Genomic DNA, 20865 nt, shown 5'->3' with positions numbered 1-20865 from the left:
CACTGAGTATGATTTGGGGCAAGTCACTTAACTATTCTGGGCCTCAGCTTCCTCATTGGGAAGCAACTATGGAAGAAGCAGAGTCAGAGGACCTGGGTTCAAAGGTGACTCTCCTCCCCACTGAGTATGATTTGGGGCAAGTCACTTAACTATTCTGGGCCTCAGCTTCCTCATCTATAAAATGAAGAAAGCTACATTCAAAAAAAAAAATTCACATTAAGAAAATATTTTTGTTTTTTTAAATTTTATTTTAGACTCAAATATCAGAACATAAATACAGAATAAAGAAAAAAAACACATAAAAACTTAAATATTGGAACTTAAATACAAAGTAAGAAAAGGGAGGAAAAAAGCACGTCTTGTCATAGCAGAACATAAAAGAGGATTCAAAATATCTAACGATAAATTTTCATTTCAAGAAAGCCTGTATGAGAAATACTACACGTTGTGTTGAGAGCTGTCCATTTTTTCTCTGCTTCCTTGTAAGTTTTATTTTCTCTCAGTGCACTTTTTACTTTGTTCTTTTTTGCCCTCTCCACCCCTCTAAGACTACAATTAAGTGTGGATATATTTCTACACACACATATATATGTGCATATATATATATATATATATGTATATATATGTATATATATGTATATACATATATATATACACACACACTTTATATAGACATGTATTTTCGCTAATAATTCTATTCCCAATCTTTATTTTTTGTTCATGCCTATCTCTTATTTCCTATCCCTTCTGATTCCTCTACTTCTACCTGCTATCTTGCCCTCCTATTACTTAACCTACCCCCTCCAAGGATTCCTCCCCTATCCTCCCATTCCCATAAATATAAACACCCATCTCTAACCCCCTATAATCTTTTCCCTCTAGAGATCCCTCCTTGTCCTCTAACATTTAAAAAAAAAGTTCACTCTCCTGGGCCACCCGGCAGATCTGAACCCTGCTGGTGGCACCTGTGGGCAGTCAGATCTTGGCTCTGCACAGACAGCATGAGAGACAGCTCAGGAGCTCAGAGACCTTCTGCTTGAACCAGCGGCTCCCTCCAAGGCCAAAGAGCAGCAAGTCAAAGCAGCTGATAGCAGTCATGCTCAAGAAGATCTCATTATACCACACATTGGGGTGGCATGAGTTCTTGGGGGTGTGGTCTTGCAGATAGTACAGCCTGAAGAACTGATAGGGAAGGAAGCAGGTGAAGATGACCCCGATGAAAACGAGGTTCTTCAGCTGGGCCCAGAACTCCTGGTGGGACAACCGGGCATGGGGCAGCTTCCTCCCCATGGACACGATGATGAAGACCTGGAAGGCCAAGAGGGTGATGGCGATGGCGATGACCACGATGGCCACCACATAGTTGATGATCTTCACGTAGCTGTCCTTCAATTCTTCCTGGAACTCAAAGCATTTGGTGTCGTCATACTCCCCACGGGAGCCATACTGGGTCAGCAGCGGCGGGATGATGGAGACTGTCACCAGCACCCACATGGCGGTGCTGGCAGCCACGGCATGCAGCTTGCGGTAGAACTCCACCTTGTCCCTGCGCTTGAAGAAGATGAGGTACCTGACGACCAGGATGGCCACGTAGAAAAGGAAAGCGAGGTACATGTGCACGTGGAGCATGGCACTCACCACCTTGCAGAACGTCAGCCCAAAGTACCACTTATCTTTGATCAGGTAGACAAGACGGAAAGGAACCGTCAGCAGGAAGACGCTGTGCACCACCACCAGGTTGATGACCCCCGCGGTGGTCACGGACCGAGAGTTCATTTTCACCAGTACAAACAAGATGCAGAAGATGCCGGCCACCCCGCCCATGAACACAGCGCCATAAAGTCCGGTCAGGGGCTGCATCCAGACAGGGTTACACAGGCTGGGCTGGGAGATGTTCTGGTCGGCCATGCCTCTGGATCACCTGGCAGAGAGAAAGCGCCCAGAACGTCAGAGGATGCCGAGATCCCGGGACGCTATGATCCCATGATGCACAGAGGTGGAGGAGACCTAGGGAAGTGATCAGCCGCCTGAGGAAGAGTCCTTGCCACGACACACTTGGTCTCTGGGCAGATGGCTCCCAGACCTCTACGTCCAGCTCGGCTTTCTTCCTCATCACCAATCCTAAATCACCATCAGCTGACTGGATATCTCAAATTAGATGGCCCATACACATTTAAGACTTGGTCGGTGCAGAACCAAGCTCATTCTCTTTTCCCCAAAGCCCACTCCTCTTTTGAATTTTCTTAGGTCTGCCAAGGGTACCACCATGCTTCCATTCACCCACGTGACTGACAGGGATCCAAAGCCTGGTTCTGCCACTTACAAACTGCATGACTAAGTCCCTTCTCCTCATTGGACCTCACTTGGGGAACCCTGGAATCATATCCCACTCCTCACTGAATGGCCCACTCCCTGCAGTCCCTCCCTCCTCCACATACCTATTTTGTTGTGAAATGTTCTTCTTGGTTTCGGGGGCTTTGTTAGTGGTGAAGAAACTGCCCTGTATATTCAAGGGAGTGAGAGGACATTCCAGCCTTGGAGAGGTTGCCAAGAGGTTTTGGGTAGCATAGCACTTTATATACATCGCCTCCTTTGGATCTCACCATCACCCTATGAGCAAGGTAATATATGTGTTGTTCTACCCATCTTATAGATGAGGAAACTGAGGCTCAGAAAGGTTGAGGGATTGATTCACTCTTGTTCATATAATTGGTCGATATCAGAGCCAGGAGTCGAACCCAGTCAGTCAATCAATGAGAGGAGAAAGGGGGAGGGGAACAAACATTTATTAGGTGCCATACTAAACACTATAAATATTATTTTATTCAATCCTCATACAATCCTGGAAGGTAAGTGCTATTATAATCCCCATTTTACAGTTGAGGAAGCTGAGGCAGAGAGGGGTTAAGCTAGTAAGTGTCTGAGGCTGGATTTGAACTCAAGTTTTCCTGCTTCCAGGCCCGGCACCGTGCCTCCACTAACTAATCACGGAAACAAACATCTCCTTTTGAGCCAAAAACCCCCAGAGTGTTTTGAAGGATATTGCTGAGCTAGGGTGCCCAGAAGAGGGAAATTGGGCTGGTGAAGAGCTTTAAGTCTGTGCCACGTGGACAACTTTAGGACCTCTATCCTGGGGAAGAGAAGACAAAGGGAGATTGTGAAAGACAACGTGGCAGAGGGTCTAGACCTGCTCTGCTCAACCTCAGAGGTCACAGGAATGAGTAGAAATTCTGAAAGAAGGATAATTTGTTTCTGTTACATGGGAAACAGTTCCTAACATCAGAACTAGCCCCAAGTAGTCTGGGCTGCTTCAATGGGTGAGGGTGGGGGAGGGAGAGAAGGTAAGACAGAGAGAAAATAAAATTTTGCTAATTAAAAAGAATTAATTTAAATAAAAAAAAAGCTTTTCCCCTAGGGCTGCAGAACTATCACCTCAGACACCCACAACACCAAGAGCAAAGGAGCTATTATGCAAAGGTCAGCTTCTAGAACTCTCTCAATTCAGTTGGACAAGCCCTCATGTGCCCTTGCTTCTTTGGGTAAAGGTCATCTCCCCCAACAAAATGTAAGCTGCTTGAGGGCAGAGCCAGTTCGTTTTTCTGTCTGCACCCTCAGTACCCGGCACACAGCAGGTGCTTAATGCATGCTGAATTGCATTGCAATTGACCCAAATAATAACGGAAACAGGCAGTGATGTACACTGGCATCTCTGGATCCAAAAAAGAGCCTCCATGAACTAGAATGCTGGGAAAAAATCTAACAAGATGAAATTTAACAGGGAACGATGTAACAGCAGGAGCAGCGATGAGGTACCATAGTGCCCACAGCATAGGGCCTGGAGGCAGGAAGCCAGAGTCCAAATCCAGCCTCAAATAATTACTAGCTGTGTGACCCTGGTATAGTCACTTACCTTGCCTGACTCAGTTTCCTAATCTGTAAAGTGGGGATCATAATAGCACCTACCTCCCAGGGTTGTCATGAGCATCAAATAATATTTGTAATGTGATTGGCACATAGTAAGTGCTAGATAATGTGTTAGCTATTATCATTGCTGTTGTTAGTGGGATCCTGAGTTCAAGATAGTGAAGGAACAGCTAGAAAGCAGCTTGTCTAAAAAAGACGTGAAGGGAGATACTGCCACAGCAGCAGGAGTCAGCAGAGTGATAGATGAGGCAGCAGAGAGAGGCCGTGAAGGTTGGGGGGAGCCTCCTGCATTCTGTGCTGGACACTCAGCTTCCAGAGGACTGTGCCAAGCTCTTACCACACATTTGAGGAGAGGGATGGGCCTGGGGATACTAACGGGCCTTAAAACTGTGCCAGCATGGAGGAGAAAAGGCAGGGGAAGGGGTAGGGGGTGGATGTCCTTGAAGGATGCTTGGGTAGAAGAGCCCCTAAGGACAAAATTGGGCACAGCGGTGGAAGACGTGAAAACTGGTTTTAGCTGGGGGTGGGGGGAAGCTTCCTAACAAAGGACTGTCCAAAAGTAAAACGAAATGCCTCAGGAAGCAGGGGACTCCTTGCTGGGGGTCCTCAAGCCAAGGGCGAATGGACAAACGAATGAATGAGTGAATGAATGCACGCTCACTTAGTGGCAGTGTGGAGGGCACAGATATTCGCGTACAAGTCGGACTGGTGGACCTCCTTGGGCGACCTCCTTGGGCCTGTGTGCCACTGCGCCTGCAGCGCACTTCAGCAACTCAGACCTGGCGATGGCCGCTGTCCACACTGGGTCCGCCTGCCCTCAGACTGCTCCACTGGTCCGGCCGGCTCAGCGCGCGCCCCTCAGCCTGCGAGGGCTCTCCTGGAGGCCACCCTAGCGCGCACTGACAGGCGGAGGGAATCCCATGGCCATGCCCAGGACTCCTGGCTTCTCTTACAGGCTCACAGCGGGGACTTTCCTTCCCATGAAGACAGAAGTTGGGGGCCCCCGGAGTTTCCTCTATCTGGTTTCTGTGCTTCTTCCTTCTTTGTAACCTACAAGATGATCATCCAAGCAGCCCCCTCCCGTTCCCTCCCAACACCCCCCCCCCCGCGGTCTTTCTGGGAACCAGGCTTGCGGGTCTTTCTCAGGTGGTGGTCATTCCTCCGTCTGGTGCCAAAGACGTGTTGAGTGCGAGCAGGGAAAGGCTTTGAAAGGGGGATTGGAGTATTCCAGAGCTAGAATGGACCTCTGAGACCAGGGAGTCTAATTCTCTCCTTTTTACAAACAATGGAACCAGGAGGGTGTGTGTGTGTGTGTGTAGGGGTGGAATATGACTTTGAGGCTCCTTCCCTTCCCTTTGAGGGTCCCCTCCCAGCTTTCAGGTAACTAGTGCAGGTACTGAGGGCTTTGTGCTGTGTCTGTCTCCCTCCCCGCCATCTACACACACACACACACACAATGCTTTTTGCTCCAGACTATTTCTACACTCTATCAAATTATATATATATATATATATATATATATATATATATATATATATATATATATTTATATATATCTCCTCTCTATTTCATTAGACCATAGTTTAAAAACTGGAAAGGACCTTAGAGGTTGAATCCAATCCTCCTTTATTATACAGATGAGGACACTGAGGCCCAGGGGAAGTGATACCCCCAAGGTCACACAGCTAGGGAGGTGGGATTCAAACCTAGGTCTTCCTGGCTCCAAGTTCCCCACCCACTTTTTCCTGGACTTACTCTCTGAGGGCTAATGTAATGATAATTTGTGAACCCATGGCTTCATGAGTGTGTAGATACCTGTGCTGACCCAAACTGTAAGCCCTCCATGTCTTCATGAGCTGTTGTGGCTGATTATTTTGTCACTGGTGGACAGGCTTTGGGTGATGGACCTCCCCAAGCTCACCCTGCCTTGTCCTCTGGTAACAGGCAATCCCCAGGCCCATATGTAAAGATTTTCCAGGCTGGGAGAGCACAAAGAAACAACATCCGGTCCTTCTGGCACCAGGAAGCAATGGTGACCTTCATAGAGGCCTCCTGGAAACCCAAGGCCTTCACCCAAGGGATGGCTCTGATGGCTCCATGGCAACCAGCCAAGGGAGGTGGCCTTTGGACACCTGTTTGAGGTGAGATTAAATGGCCTTCTGGAGAAGGGTTTTCCTCGGCACCATTCTGGGAGTCAGGTAACAGGCATCATGATGGAGGCGCTATGATAGGTAGCGGAGAGCCTGATGCTCAGAGCTTGTGGGACTGACCGTGTGCAGGCTGTGTCACCTTTGGCCTCAGCTAATTCAACTGTAATGAGGGGCCTGGACTAGAGGATCCCATAAGCTCCTTCCAGATCTACATGCTATAAGCCTCATTCTGGAGAATAACTCAGGCTTTGAAAAGAGCTAGTGATCTGCCCATGTGTGCCTATACACAGAATCTCAGGAACCCCCAGAATGCCTTGGAAAGTCTGCACCCACCATTAGACTGCAAGCTCCTTGAAGGCAGGGACTCTCTTCTGTCTTCTGCATCTCCAGCATTTAGCACAGTGCCTGGCATACGGTAGGTGCTTCATAAATGCTAGTTGTCTTATGACATAAATTCAGAGCCGGAAGTGGCCTGAGAGGCCTCTCATTTTATAGACGGGAACTAGGGCCATTGAGGTCTCTGGTCGCTACAGGGGGGAGACCAGGGCCCATGGGCAGCCAGGCCAAGGTCACTGGTCCCTGCAGGGGGAGAACCATTTCTCACAACCATATCGCTGATGGCAGAGAGCCGCACCTTTGCAGGGGAGGTATGAGAAAGGATCCACACACAAGCTAGGAGGGGCTTTTGGGAACGGAGAGAGAGCAGAAGCTGTGCTTGGCCCCGGGAGGAAGGGAAGTGCTGTCTCAATAACGCTAGAAGATGGGGGGGGGGTTGGGGAGAAGACGTTAACAAAGAGGAACCCGAGTGAGCGGGAGGGACATCACAGACCTCCCACGTCGAAAAATCACCTGTTTGGCAGACAAGCTAAAGCTCCCATTTTCAGATGTAGCTGAGCTGGTCGTGAGGGGAGGGCACTTGGAGGACTGGACAGAGAGCTGGCTTCGGAGTCAGGAAGACTCTGTGCCTCAGTTTCCTCATCTGTGAAATGAGATGAATAATAGCACCTTCTTCACTAGGTTTGTTGTGAGGATCAAATGAGTTAGCAATACCTGGTAATTATACAGCACATTAAGGTTTGCAAAGCACTTTACAATCTCATTCTGTCCTCACAACAGCCCTGGGAGGTAGGGTTTCTATGCTCCCTGCCGTTTCCCCTCTCCGAGTCTCAGCTTCCTTATCCGTAAAAGGGGAGGGGGGCGGCTTTGACTCAGTGGCCTCTGAGGTCCATTCCCGCTGCGGATCTACGAGCCCCCGTTACAAGCAATCCAAGAGAAGGCATTCGGAGGCACGACCAGCCAGAAACACTGGCTGGGAGGAGCACCTCCCCGCCGTGTCCTGCCCCTCCCCCGACCGCAGGTGTGCCAAAGAAAGCGAAGGCTTTCGTTTCTGCCTCCGGCCTGAGCACCCAAACCTTCCCCTTCCTCCCTGCAGACGGTACCACTTCTATTGGCCAAGAAGGAAAGTGAAAGGGAGGCGGGGGACAGCAGCCCAGGTGCCCTGCACTCATTCACAGAGCGGCTGCCCCACGGGATCAGCCGAAAGCCAGGGAGCTCTCAGGCTCTCGGGGCACTGTCCTCACTCCTTCCCTCCCTGGGATTCCAGCCCCAGGACAGCATCCCTCCTGCCCTGAAGTCCAGAATCACAGCCACTCACATCAGAAACCTCAGCTCTCATCTCAACCAGAATCCTCTCTACGCTCCCCCAGCGATGCCCATGCCCCCACGTTCCCCTGAACACCTGGTCTAGCACACCGGGCAGGGCAGCCTGTCCCACCTGGGAGAGTTCTGCTGAGTGCAAGGATCTCCTTAGAACACACTTTCATTTTTGAGGCTGAACTTTGCAGGTGCTTTTGATTCTAGGTGTTGGGCGGCCTAGGACCGAGCAAAGCCAATCCAATCCTCCTTCCAAGGGGCAGCCCTCAAATATCTGAAAACAGCTGCCCCTGCCTCCTCCTCTTCCCTTTCCCCCTCCGCTCTTTCTCCTCTACCCTCTTCCCAATACTTTGTCCCTGCCATGAAAACCAGAGTCTCTGACACTGCCAGCCAGTCTAAATATCTCTGCAGCAGGGAATTTGAGGAAATCAGGCCTTAATGGAAGAGACACCTAGTATTTGGCATTATGACAATGTGTTTAGAACGTGCAAAATCAGGTTTTGTTAAAGGCACATTTGGATCAAAACCACTCTGTATTGGTCTTGAATGCAACTGGCAGACAATGACAAAAATCGCATAAGGTAATTTGGAAATGCATCTAACTGAACTGACGTCACCTGACCGGCCTAAGTTTTGTTTCATGTTTTAAATGCTTGACGTTGTGTGTGTTATTGTGTTTCTTAGCCCTGCTTGATGTCATCCAGCCTCTTGGAGCACAAAGGACAAACAGCAATCAGTCGTGTTTCTACATTTCTTCTCATTCGGTGAGTTTGGGGAAACTTGTATCAGAAATGCTGCTAACTTGAAAAATGACACTCAGAGAGAGTTACAATTCTATCACCAGAAAAACATACCCAAGTACATGTTGTCGTTGTTCAGTCATGCCCACATCTTCGTGACCCTCTTTGGGGTTCTCTTGACAAAGATACTAGAGTGGTTTGCCACTCCCTTCTCCAGCTCATTTGACAGATGAGGAAACTGAAGTAGACAGGGTTAAGTGTGACTTGCCCAGGGTAACACAGTTAGTACCTGTCGAAGGCCAGATTTGAACTCAGCAAGATGAGTCTTCCTGCCTCTAGGTCCAATGCTCTATCCACCACCTAGCTGCCCAATTAAATATTTAACAGTTTTCAAACATTTTGATCACATTCTTTAATAGTTGGATTCATAATCTAACAGCATCTAGATGAAAGAGAAGTTACTTTTCTAGCCCCAAACGCAAGCTGCCTTGGTGTGATGAATAAAATCCTTTTAAGGACTTCTTTTTAATTTCTTTTAACACTTCCTCCTCCTCCTCCTCCAGGCTAAGCACTTAACAATTCTATTCAGACTGAGAGAGGAAGTGATCAGGGGGAAGGATTGGGTGCCAGGCCCTTGGCTAGGTTTGGGGGCTAAGAAAACCAGTCCCTACACCCCGCCACCCTAGGGTGCTTGGCTGTTCCTTCCATATGCTGGCTAGCCAACCCCAGAACCCCTCTAGACACATTCCCAAGCTCGATGGACGAGCAGATGACGTCTCCTGGAAGCTCACCACAACCCTGCAAACCCTCCTCTACCTTTTTCTGCGAGGGAAAGCCCGGGACTCAAGGGACCTTCTGGGTGTCCCCAGCTTGAGTGAGGACGCAAGTCATGGACTCTCGGGGCCTGGCGAGTGCACTTAATTATTGTCGTTGTTTGTCCTTCCTTCTCGAAGAGGACCGTGACATCAAGGAGGCGGTGCTGTGACATGCAAGCGAGGCAGGGCTGGGCGAAGTCTCCAGCCTCACTCTCTCCTCCTAGAGCCACCTGGGTCCAGTGGCCAGAGGGCATACTTAAGGAATGCTCTTTGACTGATTAACTGGACAGTGAGTCTCAGTCCCAGCAACAAGAGGGAAGGCTTCCTTCAGGCAAGTCACAAACTCCTAGACGTGGCAGTTAAGACTCTCCACCTTCTGGCCTCAGTTTCCCTTTCCACCTTTTATCTTTCCTTCCTGCCTCCCCTTACCTGTTTACTCTTTCCCCAAGCCCAGAGTGTCTACTTGGCCTCAGGTTTTTGACCTGCCTTGACACCTTCCTGTCGGTCACAAGTCCCACATACTTCAAGCCCCAGTTCTTAAATACCCTTCTTTGGAAAGCTCTCCTGCTCCTGGAACCATCTCCCAGGCCCTTTTCAACATCTTGGGGTCAGAGACTTCCGAGGTCACCACATTCACCCCCTTGTTTACAGATGAGGAGCCAGCAACCTCGGAGGTGAAAGGCTCAGACTTCAAAGCCAGCTCTTCCTCCACTGGACCTCGAGGGCCAATACTCCGGGGCTGATCAGCTCCCTTTTTGGGTAGGGATTTGCATCCTTCTCTGTACCCCCCTTTGTAAATTCCAAGCCTGGCTCCACTGAGACGACCCTGGAGGTTCATCTGCCTCCCATACCCTTTCCAAAACTCTTCAGCTGCATCTGACCAGCTGGCCCTCTTGCCCCTTCTAAACAGAAAGAACAAAATGGATTTCCCTTTCAAGAGGCTCGGCCCAGCCACCATCTGTTTGCTTCTACAAAGTGGTCCTTAAATAATGCTCGGTGGGACTGTCATTAAATGTGGGGTCTCCCATAATTGCACAATTAAATTTCCATCGAGTTTAGGATAACAAAGGCAAACATAAATCCAACAGTCCCTCCCCTCAAGCATCTTACATTCTAACATGGGGATTGAAAACTAAATACAAAAGAGACAGAGAAACGTTTTTTGGGGGAATATTAGCTTCCAATAGGATTGGGGTTCTTAACCTGGGTCCTTGAACTGATGGGTATTGTTGTTGTTTTAATATTCTGATAACTGAAATAGAAGATAATTGGCTTCTTTTGTGACACTATGTATTTTTTTTCTGCATTTAAAAACACTATCATGAGAAGAGGCTTCACCCTACTATCTGAAGGTCCAAGCCACACAAAGTAGATGAGAAGCCCTGAGATAGGAAGTGTCACTTGAGCTGAGACTAGGAGGGAGGGAGGGAGTTCCACCAAGTGGAGGTCAGGATGCGGCCTAGCCCCAGAGCCAGAAGGGACGGTGGAGATCCTCTAGCCCAACCCCTTCACTGAACATGAAGGGATGCCCAAGGGCAAAGCAGGCTGTGGCTAGCAGAGACAGGATATGATGTTCTCAAGGGAGACAGCAAGTGGCATGTCGCGGATGGATAATACCGAGCAAGCTGGTTATGGCTGGAATTACAAGTACACAGAGAATAACATAGAAAGGTCAGCTGGTGCCAGATGGTGAAGGCGCAGTCACACAAGGCACAGAAACCAAACCCACTAACTCGATAAGCACTTATTACGCCAGATGCTGTACTAAATGCTGAGAATTCAAATGCAAGCCTAATGAAAGAAGAACCCTGCCCCCAAGAAGCTTGTACTTTAGGGGAAGGGGTGAGAGGGAGGAGCAGAAAAACAAAGGCAACCGATCTAACACTTGGTCAGACAGAGGACCCCAGGAAATGTGAGAACCTGGAATGCCAACACATTGTCCTGCTGTCCCTGAGGGGCCCAAAAGAGAAAGAAAAATGAGGAGGCCAGAATGTATGTCCTGCACTCAGCAAAAATAACAGGCAGAAGGGAGAAAAAGAGACTCTCTGATAGCAATCTTCACCAAAGAAAACAAGAGTTCAAAGAAACAACCAAAGAAACAGCAGACTGGGAAGTGAAGGATAATCTAGAAGAAAAGCAAAAAAGCAATGATGTTAAAAGAAAACATGCTTATTATGCAATTAAAACATACTGACTTCAATGGAAGACATGCAAGTAAAAACCTAAGGATCGCAGCTCTCCCAGAAGACAAAAAAGCCTTAACACCCTAGCGAAGGAAATAACAGAAGAGAACTGCCCAGAATTTGTGACCACAGACAATGGAATACTAATGGAAAGAATTCATGGATCACCTCCAGAAAAAAGCCAAAGCTGCAAACTTCAAGGCACACAGTAGTTAAATTTAACAATTAAATTCAGAAACAACTACTTCTGAAGCAATCAGGAGAAAGACGTTCAAATACAAATAACACAAGACAACTTTGCACCCACCAGACAGCACAGAAGAGAATGGAATGTGTTCTAGAGAGCAATGAAGCTCAGGATACAGTCCAGGGTGACCTACTCGGGAAATCTGTAGTAAAAAATTTGAAACATTTTTAGAAAGAAAATCAGAAATTAAGAGTCTTTGCTTCTCAAAAAGCCCAAACAACAGAAATGCAAGAAGAGTGAATAAATGTCACAGCCAAGGGCAGCAACAACAGAGTAACAACAAAGAGATAGGGAGAAACTTCTTTCTGACTCCGACTGTAGCCAAAGAGGTGAGGACAAAGTTAGAAGTCAGGGGAGATGATGGTAGAGGGGAGGCCTGCAACTTTGCAGCCAGGGCCTGGCCAATGCCTGCCACAGATGAACCGATGGCTTTTGTGGCACTGCATCATAACCTGGGAGGTTACTGGAAAGGAGGGGAATGGAACGGAGTGATCAAGAAGAGTGTGTGATGTACCCAGGTCAAACTGAGGGCTAGTAATGAAGGGAAGGTGAGCGCTGTGCTCTCAGGAGGAGAAGATCCTACAAGGGAGGGAGAGAGAGAGAGGGAGGAGGAGTGAAAAAAGGAGAAAGAGAGCTGGCTTTGGTGGCGGGAGGGGCTTCTTCTGCTGAATGCTCCTATGAGTACAGAGTGAGATTCTGTAAAGAGAGATCAGGACCTTGCGCTGGGTGTGACCTAGGGAACTTGGTGCTTGAAAAGTCTACTTGTCCTACCTCAGGAGGGGGGGAAGATGCAATTCCTGGGGACAGTTGGCACACGGGGGAGTGAGAGAGCATGGACCCTAGGAGGAGAATGAGGCAAATGGGGAACGAAGGTAACCAGAGGAGGGTACTGATCTACAGTGGGATGCATAATCAAAGACATTTGGGACAGGAGCCCAACCATGGGGCAGTGTCCTCTCTCTTTGACATCCTCAATAACTGGCATTATTCCAACAGTGAAGGACAATGAAAAAGGGGAGTCCATAGGGCAAGCTTGGTAAGACAGGGGCAGAAACCACCTATGCGGGAGAGCCTAGAATGTATACCTTACAAACTTTGATTAAATGAGGAATAGAGAAATAGATAATTATAAGGGTCATGACTATAAGAATGGAGCTCTAGAGTAGAAAGGATGAAAAATGAAAAGGGAGAAACCACCTTTGGAAAAAAAAAGAAAGAGAAGTTTAAAAAATTAATGGAGATGATTAGTTGAAGAGCAGGAGAGGAAGGGGGAATTTACTTGACTAACTCAGAGGAAAGAAAGGGGTGAAGGAAGAAATATATAACCAGACAAAAGCAAGATAGAAAAAGGAACTAATAAGCAAAATCCCACAGGGAAAAGGGTAACAAATGAGAGGAGAGAATTGGGGGAGGGGAAGAGAACCAGTGGGAATAAAGCCATTATCAAAAAGATTAACATCAAGTAACCGAAGACACACAGTTTACAACAGTAAAGGGAAAAGAATCATAACTTGAAAAAAAGCCCAATATTAGAGACAGACGGAGGAAAACATAAACCAAACTCGTAACTTTAAAGGTGAATAGATGAAGCAATCCAATCAAATGAAAAAGAGGGACAGATTACATTGAGAAAACAAAACCTCACAATCTGCTGCTTACAAGAAACACATCTGAAAGACAAAGACATGAGCAAAATAAAACTTAAGGCATGGAAAAAATTTACTGGGCATCAATCAAATTTAAAAAAAAGATAAGTGCTACAATATCTGACAAAGCAAAAACATTCAGAAGACAAAAAGGAAGAAGCAAGGAAACTATCATCATGCTGAAAGGAGCCATCAACAACAGACCAAAGGGCAGCTAGGTGGCACAGTGGATTGAATACCGGCCCTGAAGTCAGGAGGACCTAAGTTCAAATCCGGCCTCAGACCAAATAGTTGACACTTACTAGCTGTGTGACCCTGGGCAAGTCACTTAACCCCAATTGCCTAAAAAAAAAACAAAAAAAAAAACCAGACCAACATTAGTAATACTTCTATGTTCCAAATGCTTTAGTATCCAGATTAATTACCTAAGCTACAAGAAGACGTAGACAGTAACACAATAGAAGCAGTAGACTCCAATATCCCTCTCTCAGTTTTAGGTAAGTCTAATAGAAATATGACAGAGAGACAGAGACAGAGACAAAGACAGAGACAAGAGACAGACAGGGACAGAGAATGTGGAGTTGAACATATTGCTGAAGAAACTAGAATTAAAAGACTTATGGTATCTTCTAAATAGGGGCAACAAAAGAATACACATATTTCTCAGCACCACATGGAACTTTTACAAAAACTGACCACACACTAGGCACAGAGATATTGAAAACAAATGGAAAAAGGCAGAAATAGTTAATACATCCTTTATAGACTATAATACAATAAAAGTATTAATTGGTCCAGGGATCACAAACAAAAAAATACAGACTCAAATGGAAACTTAACAATTAAATCTTAAATAATTAGTAGTTTAAAAAATAATCACAGAAACAACAATTATGTAAAAGAAAATGAAAATGATGAAACAACACACCAAAATTCCTAGGATACAACAAGCAATCCTCAGGGGGAAATCATATCCTTATAAACATAGACTAACAAAACAGAAATGAGGATTAATGAACTGAATACACATTTAAAAAAGTTAGATCGCTAACAAATAACCCAATCCCAGAAAAGGAAATAGATCTGGTTGCAAAGGAACTATAAAAGAAAAAAATTCCTAGTTCTTAGGGATTCATAGGAGAATTCTAGAAAACTTTGAAAGAATAGTTACAACCCATATTCCACAAATTATTCTCAAAATTTTAGAGAGAAAGTATCTTGCCAGAATCCTTTTATAGGATAGGTGAAGTTTTAATACCTAAACCAGGGAAGATAAAACACGGAAAGAAAACTATAGGCCTATATCATTTATGAACACTGATCAAAAATTTTAAACAAAATCCCATCAAATGGATTACGGCAATTTATCCAAGAAATCATTCATTATGACCAAGGGGAATTTATACTAGGGATGAATGGTGCAACATTAGGAAAACAATCAACATAATCACATGTAAACTCAAAACATACAAAACCACATGACTATCTTATTACAGAAAAAGTCTTTGAAAAAATACAACACTCTTTTATGCTAAAAACTACAAAGTACAGGCATAAAGGGACCTTTTTAAAAAGCAATCATCATATGCAATGGGGACACACTAGAACCTTTTCCAATAAATACAGGAGTAAAACAAGGATACTCATTCTTCCCACTATGATTTGATAGGATTCTAGAAATGCTGGCAACAGCAATAATTCAATTCAATAAACATTTATTACATGCCTAGTAAGTGCCAGGCATTGTGCTAACCACTAGGGATATAAAAAGAGGCAAAAGACAGTCCTTGCACTCAAGGGCTTACAATCTAATGGGGGAGACAAATGCAAACAAACATATATAAAGCAAGCTGTACACCAGAAAAATAGAAGGAATTGAGAGAGAAAGCATGGAAATTAAGAGGGGTTAGGGAAGGCTTCCTGTAGAAGGTAGGATTTTTGATGGGACTTAAAGGAAGCCAGGAAGGTCAGTAGTCTGAGGAAAGGAGGGAGAGCAAAAAGACAACAGAAAGATATTAAAGGCAAAAAGATATGTAAAGGGGAGACAAAACCATGCTTATTTGTATCCCTCAAACTTAGCACTGGATGGTGCAGTAGACAGAGTGCAGGGCTTGGAGTCAGGGAGACCCGAGTCAAATCTGGCCTCGGACACTTCCTAGCATGTGGCATAATTAACCTCTGGACAAGACATCCTAGAAATTCAGGGCTGTCACGAGGACTAAATGAGAGAACCTATATAAAGAGATGTGTGAACCATAAAATGCTAGCTATTTTTATTATGGTTACTATATAATCAGTGCCATTGGGAAGCAGTGGTTATCTCAGAAGGGCAAAAATGTCCTGAGAATGGCATTGACAGAATGCACTGTTATCTTGGGGAACAAAGAGGAGAAGCAATAAAGAACTATACGTTAAGAACCTACTATGTGCCTGGCTGGTGGATACAAGAATAAAGAATGAAACAATGTCTATGTGCAACAAGCCAGTATTCTTCTTTTTAATGTGTGTGAACACCTATTTTTAAGGAACTTCCAATTTTTAAAAATAATATTCCCCCCAATTACATGTAAAGACAATTTTTAACATTGTCATTTTTTAAGTTTTGAGTTTCAAATTCTATCCCTGCCTCCCCTCTCCCTGAGATGGTGAGCAGTCTGATACAGGGTACACATGCACAATCACTTAACACCTTTTGTGCAAGATGACTCAAACCACAACCACAACAAAAGAACAAGAGGAAAAACGTGTAAAACAGCGTGCTCCAGTCTGTGTTCAGACATCAGCTCTTTCTGTGGCAGCTGATATCATTTTTCATTACGAATCTTTTGGGATTGTCTTGGACCACTGCATTGCTGTGAAGAGTTAAGTCATTCACAGTTCATTACACAACACTGCTGTGTACAGTGTTGTCCTGGATCTGCTCACTTCACTCTGCATCAGTTTGTATCAGTCTTTCCAGGTTTTTCTGAAATCTGCCTACTCATCATTTCTTACAGCACAATAGTATTCCATTGCATTCATATACCATAACTTGTTCAGCTATCTCCCAATTGATGGACATCCTCTCAATTTCCAATTCTTTGTCACCACAAAAAGAGCTTCTATAAATATTTTTATACAGCTAGGTCTTTTTCCCCTCTTTTTTTTTTTTTGTTAATCTCTTTGGGATACAGACCTAGTGGCAGTATTGCTGGGTCAAAGAGTATGCACAGTTTTGTAGCCCTTTGGGCATAGTTCCAAATTGCTCTCCATAATGGTTGGATCAGTTCACAATACCACCAACAGTATGTTAGTGTCCCAGTTTTCCCACATCCCCTCCAACATTAACCATTTTCCTTTTAACAAAATTATATTCTAATGGAAAAGGGGGTTCCCTTTTGTAGAAGACAGAAGGAGAAGACCTGCTGCACTTCTGAGAAGCAAATTTGCAAGGTTACCTGTGGGTGCATTTCAAAGAGAATTATACACCCAGGGGGAGCCAAAAGGATGAAGATAATCACCCTTAATACAAGTGTCTTCTGCTCAGGAAAAGGTCTCCTGCCATGGGATGCAGAAGACAATGAGTAACTACCATGCCAATGATAATACAGGCTTGATCTGGGGTCACTTAGACTTAACTTCTCTAAGTGGAAATTCATAAATCAATCAGCAATGCCTTGGGCCATGAGGTGGTCATGCTGTCAAAGTAAGGCCCTGGCTGACACAAAGAAATCCATCTTACAGATGGGCAAACTGAGGCTTAGGAAAGTTATTTCTAGCCCTGGCTCTCTGCTCTTACTTTGCAAGGCAATCTGGGGCCAGGCACTAGACCTTCTTTGCTGATGATCCCATGTTTCAGTTAGCTGGTTCTGTTTTTAAAAGGGGTCACTCCAATATTTATTGACCACTTTTGCACCACAACTCTGAGGTGGAGAGGCAGGTTTAGGTTGGACAAAAGGAAGTGACACCCTGGAAATGGGAGCTGCCCAGAGTGTCCCACCCCACAAAAGACTTTCAACTGAAGGCCAGATAGTAGGGCTGCTGAGAATACTGAGGCAAGGGTTCTAAAGGAGTACAAGATGGCTTGTGTTATTCTTTCCAAGCCTAATATTCTGTTATCTGACACACGTGGCACAGATAGGCTTAGCCCCATTTTATGGATGAAGAAATGGAGGCTTAGAGAATTAAGTGAATACATTCTCAACCTCAAATCTGGCTTCTTCTTTCCCTTTCTGCCTGCCTAAAAGTCTAGTCAAAGCATCACAGATTTAAGGCTAAGAGGCCTGAAAGGCCACTGAGTCCAAAACCAAAGAATTGTAGAGGAGGAAAGTGAAACAGGCACCCTGAAAATTAGAATGGACCAAATAGAAGCCAATGAGTCCATTAAGTACTAAAACAAAGGCAAACACCTGGAAAAGAGAAGAAATGTAAATCATAGTAAAAATAACTGATCTGAAAAACATGTCTAGAAGAGATACTTCGTAAGAAATCATTGGACTATTGGAAAGCCATGACCAAAAAACCCCCAAAAAACCAGCCTTGACATTATATTTCATGAAATCTTATAAGAAAACTACTCAGGTCTCTAAGAATCAGAGAACCACGTGGAAGAAAAAGAATTTCTCATTCTCCTGCTGAAATAGACCCCCAAGTGAAATATCCGGGAACATTGTAGCCAGAATGCTGAGCTTCCACGTCAAAGGGAAAAATGGTGACAAGCAGTCAGAAAGGAAGAGCTAAAGGCCCAGGGACATAGTCAGGATCACATAAGATTAAGCAGCTACTACTTTAAGAGAGCTGGAAATGATAAAACAACAATGACAATAATAGTAAATAGCATTTTTATAGCACTTTAAAATTTTCCAACTGTTTAACACATTATCCCATTTTCCCCACAACAACTCTGGGAGGTAGGTGCTATTATTGTACCCATTTTACAGTTGAGAATACTGAGGCAGGCAGAGGTTAAGTGACTTGTCCAAGGTAACACAGCTGGTAAGTGTCTGAGGCCAAATTTGAACTTGGGTGGTCTTGACTTGAGGATGAGTGCTCTAGCCAGCATACCACCTAGTTATCCCCCCAGAAAGCAAAAACTATAGACATACAGCCAAGAATAATCCACCCAGAAAAATTGAGTATAATCCTACAAGGGGGAAAAGGACTTTCCAAAAGACTTCCCAGCATTCCTGATGAAAAGACCAGAGACACATGGGACACTTTGATGTACAAACCCAGGAGGTGAGAGACAGAGGGAATAGTCATAAGGGATTAACTGAGGATAAACTGTTTTCATTCTAACGTGGGGAGATAATACACATGTCCCTTTGCTTTATCATCATCAGGGATGTGAAGGACTATAAGAAGACAGATATTTTGATGACCTTGGAAGAAAGAAAGGGAGGGGAAGGAGAAGAATGAGGGAAAATATCTTCCATAGCCAGGAGAGGAAGTAAAAGTCTATATAAACAAGGAGGAAGGTGGGGAGTGGGTGATGCTTAAAGCCCACACTCATCTCAGATGACCAAAGGAAGGAAGAATGCACACTCACCAACCTCTGCCCACACGTGCACACATGCACACACACAGAACTCGGCACCAAAATACCTTCCACCCAATAGGAAAATAGGAAGGGAAAGGGAGAAATTAGAAGCAGGGCAGATTAAGGGCAGGGTCAGTCCTAAGCAAAACAAACTATGGATTTAAAATTACTTATAGCAGCTACTTTTGAGGTAGCAAAGAATTGGAAGCTAGGGGAGGGTGCCCATCGATTGGGGGATGGCCAAACATGTGGTTTATGATTGTGATGGAATACTATTGTGTTCTAAGAAAGGACAAGGGGGATGCTGTCAGAAAAACCTGGGAAGACTTAGATGAACTGATGCAGAGGGAGATGAGCAGAAGCAGGACAACGACACTGCAAAGACCAGCAATCTTGAAAGACGTGGGGTTTCTGATTAGGATGGTTTCAGAAGGCTGATGATGAAATAAATACACTGCTCACTTCTAGAGAGAGCTATGGAGCTCAGAGCACACGGAGACCTATTTTTGGATGTGGCCAATAAAAGAATTTGTTTTGTTTGACTGTGTATTTGTTAACAAGAGTGTTGTTTTTCTTTCTTCCCTAATGTGGGCGTGGGAGGGTGAGGAGAGGGAGAAAAGACAGACATTTTTTATAGAAAAAAGTTTTTTAAAGGAGCCTATGAATGAAAAAGAATTCCCTCAACAGCATTCCCAAATAAGTGATCGGGCAATTGTTTGATAAGGGGGAACCCACGACCTCCAAAAGTATCCAAGCCCAGGAGACCTCTGGAGAGCCTCAATTTTTAGCAAGCCTGCCCTGGTATAAAACCTAAATTTGCCCAATTCACACACACACACACCCTCACCCTCCAACCCCCCCCACCCCGCCCCCTACTGGGGCCAAACCAATTCAATCTAATCTCTCTTCCGTACCTGAGGACAGCCAACCAGCCCCACCCCACCTCTTTCCCTTCTCTAAAGACAACCACAAAGTTAATTCTCTTAGTCACGTGTAAGATGAAAGGCAGATGGCCTCCAAGGTACTTATTCCTAAAATCCTCTGATCCTGTGATATTCTCTGAGCTCTAAGCCTGCTTCCACATAAGACACTGGGCTTTGCAACCTCTTTAAAACACTCCATCTTAGCATACAAACAGGAAATTATGCCTCAAGTAAAGCCTTTGAAAACCCAGGAAAGCATGATTTTCCTGGCAGGTCACTGGTCGAATGAGGGAGCGAGATCAGCACCGTCATGGTGGATTCTCCAAGTCCATGCCCGCTGGAACCTCCCTCTGCCTCTGCTGTCCCCCTGACTTACCCTAGAGGCTGCTTGTCCAGAGGAAGGATGGATTGCAGGCATGCAGCCCCTGTAAGCTGCGGATCCCAAGAACCTACAAACAACCCATTTCTGCGCTGGTCTAGCCAAGGATCTACACAGTCTGTTCACCACTCAGGAGTGCCAGACCCGGACCTAGTCAAACCCCGGCTGTCTGGGGGAAAAAGGAAGCTGCCAGTCTTGAGTTCCTGAATACTCTGACAGCAACCACAGGCCCTCCCCCCGCCCCTCCACCTTCATTCTCACTCACAGACCTCAATGTGACCAGATGGTGTTGCAAAACTGGATGGAGGGAGGTCATGACATGAGCCCTGCTTCAGCCTTCTGGAAAGATGACAAAGTGAGTCAAGGACCCAAGCCACCTCAATGCTAATGGTTTGGTGTAGATGGGCCAATGAGGAGACCACCACGCTCCTCCTCTTTTTGTGGGGGGGATACATACATATATATAATTAATATGATATAATATATATATATATATGAGAAACATAACTGAGCTCTGTGTAATTATGCAACTCCCACATAAAATCCCACCTTCTACAGGAAGCCTTCCCCAGCCCCTCTTAATTCCAGGGCCTTCCTTCTGCCGATTTTTTCTGTGGATCCTGCATGTACATGGTTTTGTGTGTATTTGCCTGTATGTTGTCTCTCCCATTATATGATGAGCTCCTC

The 20865-nt window shown here is 45.4% G+C and overlaps 1 protein-coding gene across 8 annotated transcripts; it reads right to left on the bottom strand.

Annotated features, from left to right (window-relative positions):
- Positions 1–225: 225 nt before the first annotated feature.
- LOC110192968 (putative G-protein coupled receptor 141) lies at positions 226–20379 on the bottom strand. Of its 8 annotated transcripts, XM_078152034.1 has the most exons (5): positions 20176–20377; positions 6924–7053; positions 6408–6653; positions 2439–2610; positions 226–1921 (listed from the first exon to the last, which is right to left on the bottom strand). In XM_078152034.1, the coding sequence occupies exon 5, from the start codon at positions 1906–1908 to the stop codon at positions 976–978; it is 933 nt and encodes a 310-aa protein (XP_078008160.1). In that variant the 5' UTR covers positions 1909–1921; positions 2439–2610; positions 6408–6653; positions 6924–7053; positions 20176–20377; the 3' UTR covers positions 226–975. The 8 variants fall into 8 exon arrangements, 7 of the variants coding, with proteins under 7 accessions (XP_078008160.1, XP_078008159.1, XP_020820107.1 ...); XM_078152033.1 differs by lacking the exon at positions 6408–6653; XM_020964448.2 differs by lacking the exons at positions 6408–6653; positions 20176–20377 and adding an exon at positions 8582–11381.
- Positions 20380–20865: the final 486 nt, after the last annotated feature.

This window comes from Phascolarctos cinereus, unplaced genomic scaffold (genome assembly GCF_003287225.1).
Source record: "Phascolarctos cinereus isolate Bilbo 61053 unplaced genomic scaffold, phaCin_HiC Scaffold_4;HRSCAF=312, whole genome shotgun sequence".
NCBI classification, from domain to species: Eukaryota; Metazoa; Chordata; class Mammalia; order Diprotodontia; family Phascolarctidae; genus Phascolarctos; species Phascolarctos cinereus.
This window is presented reverse-complemented; position numbering and strand designations above follow the sequence as displayed.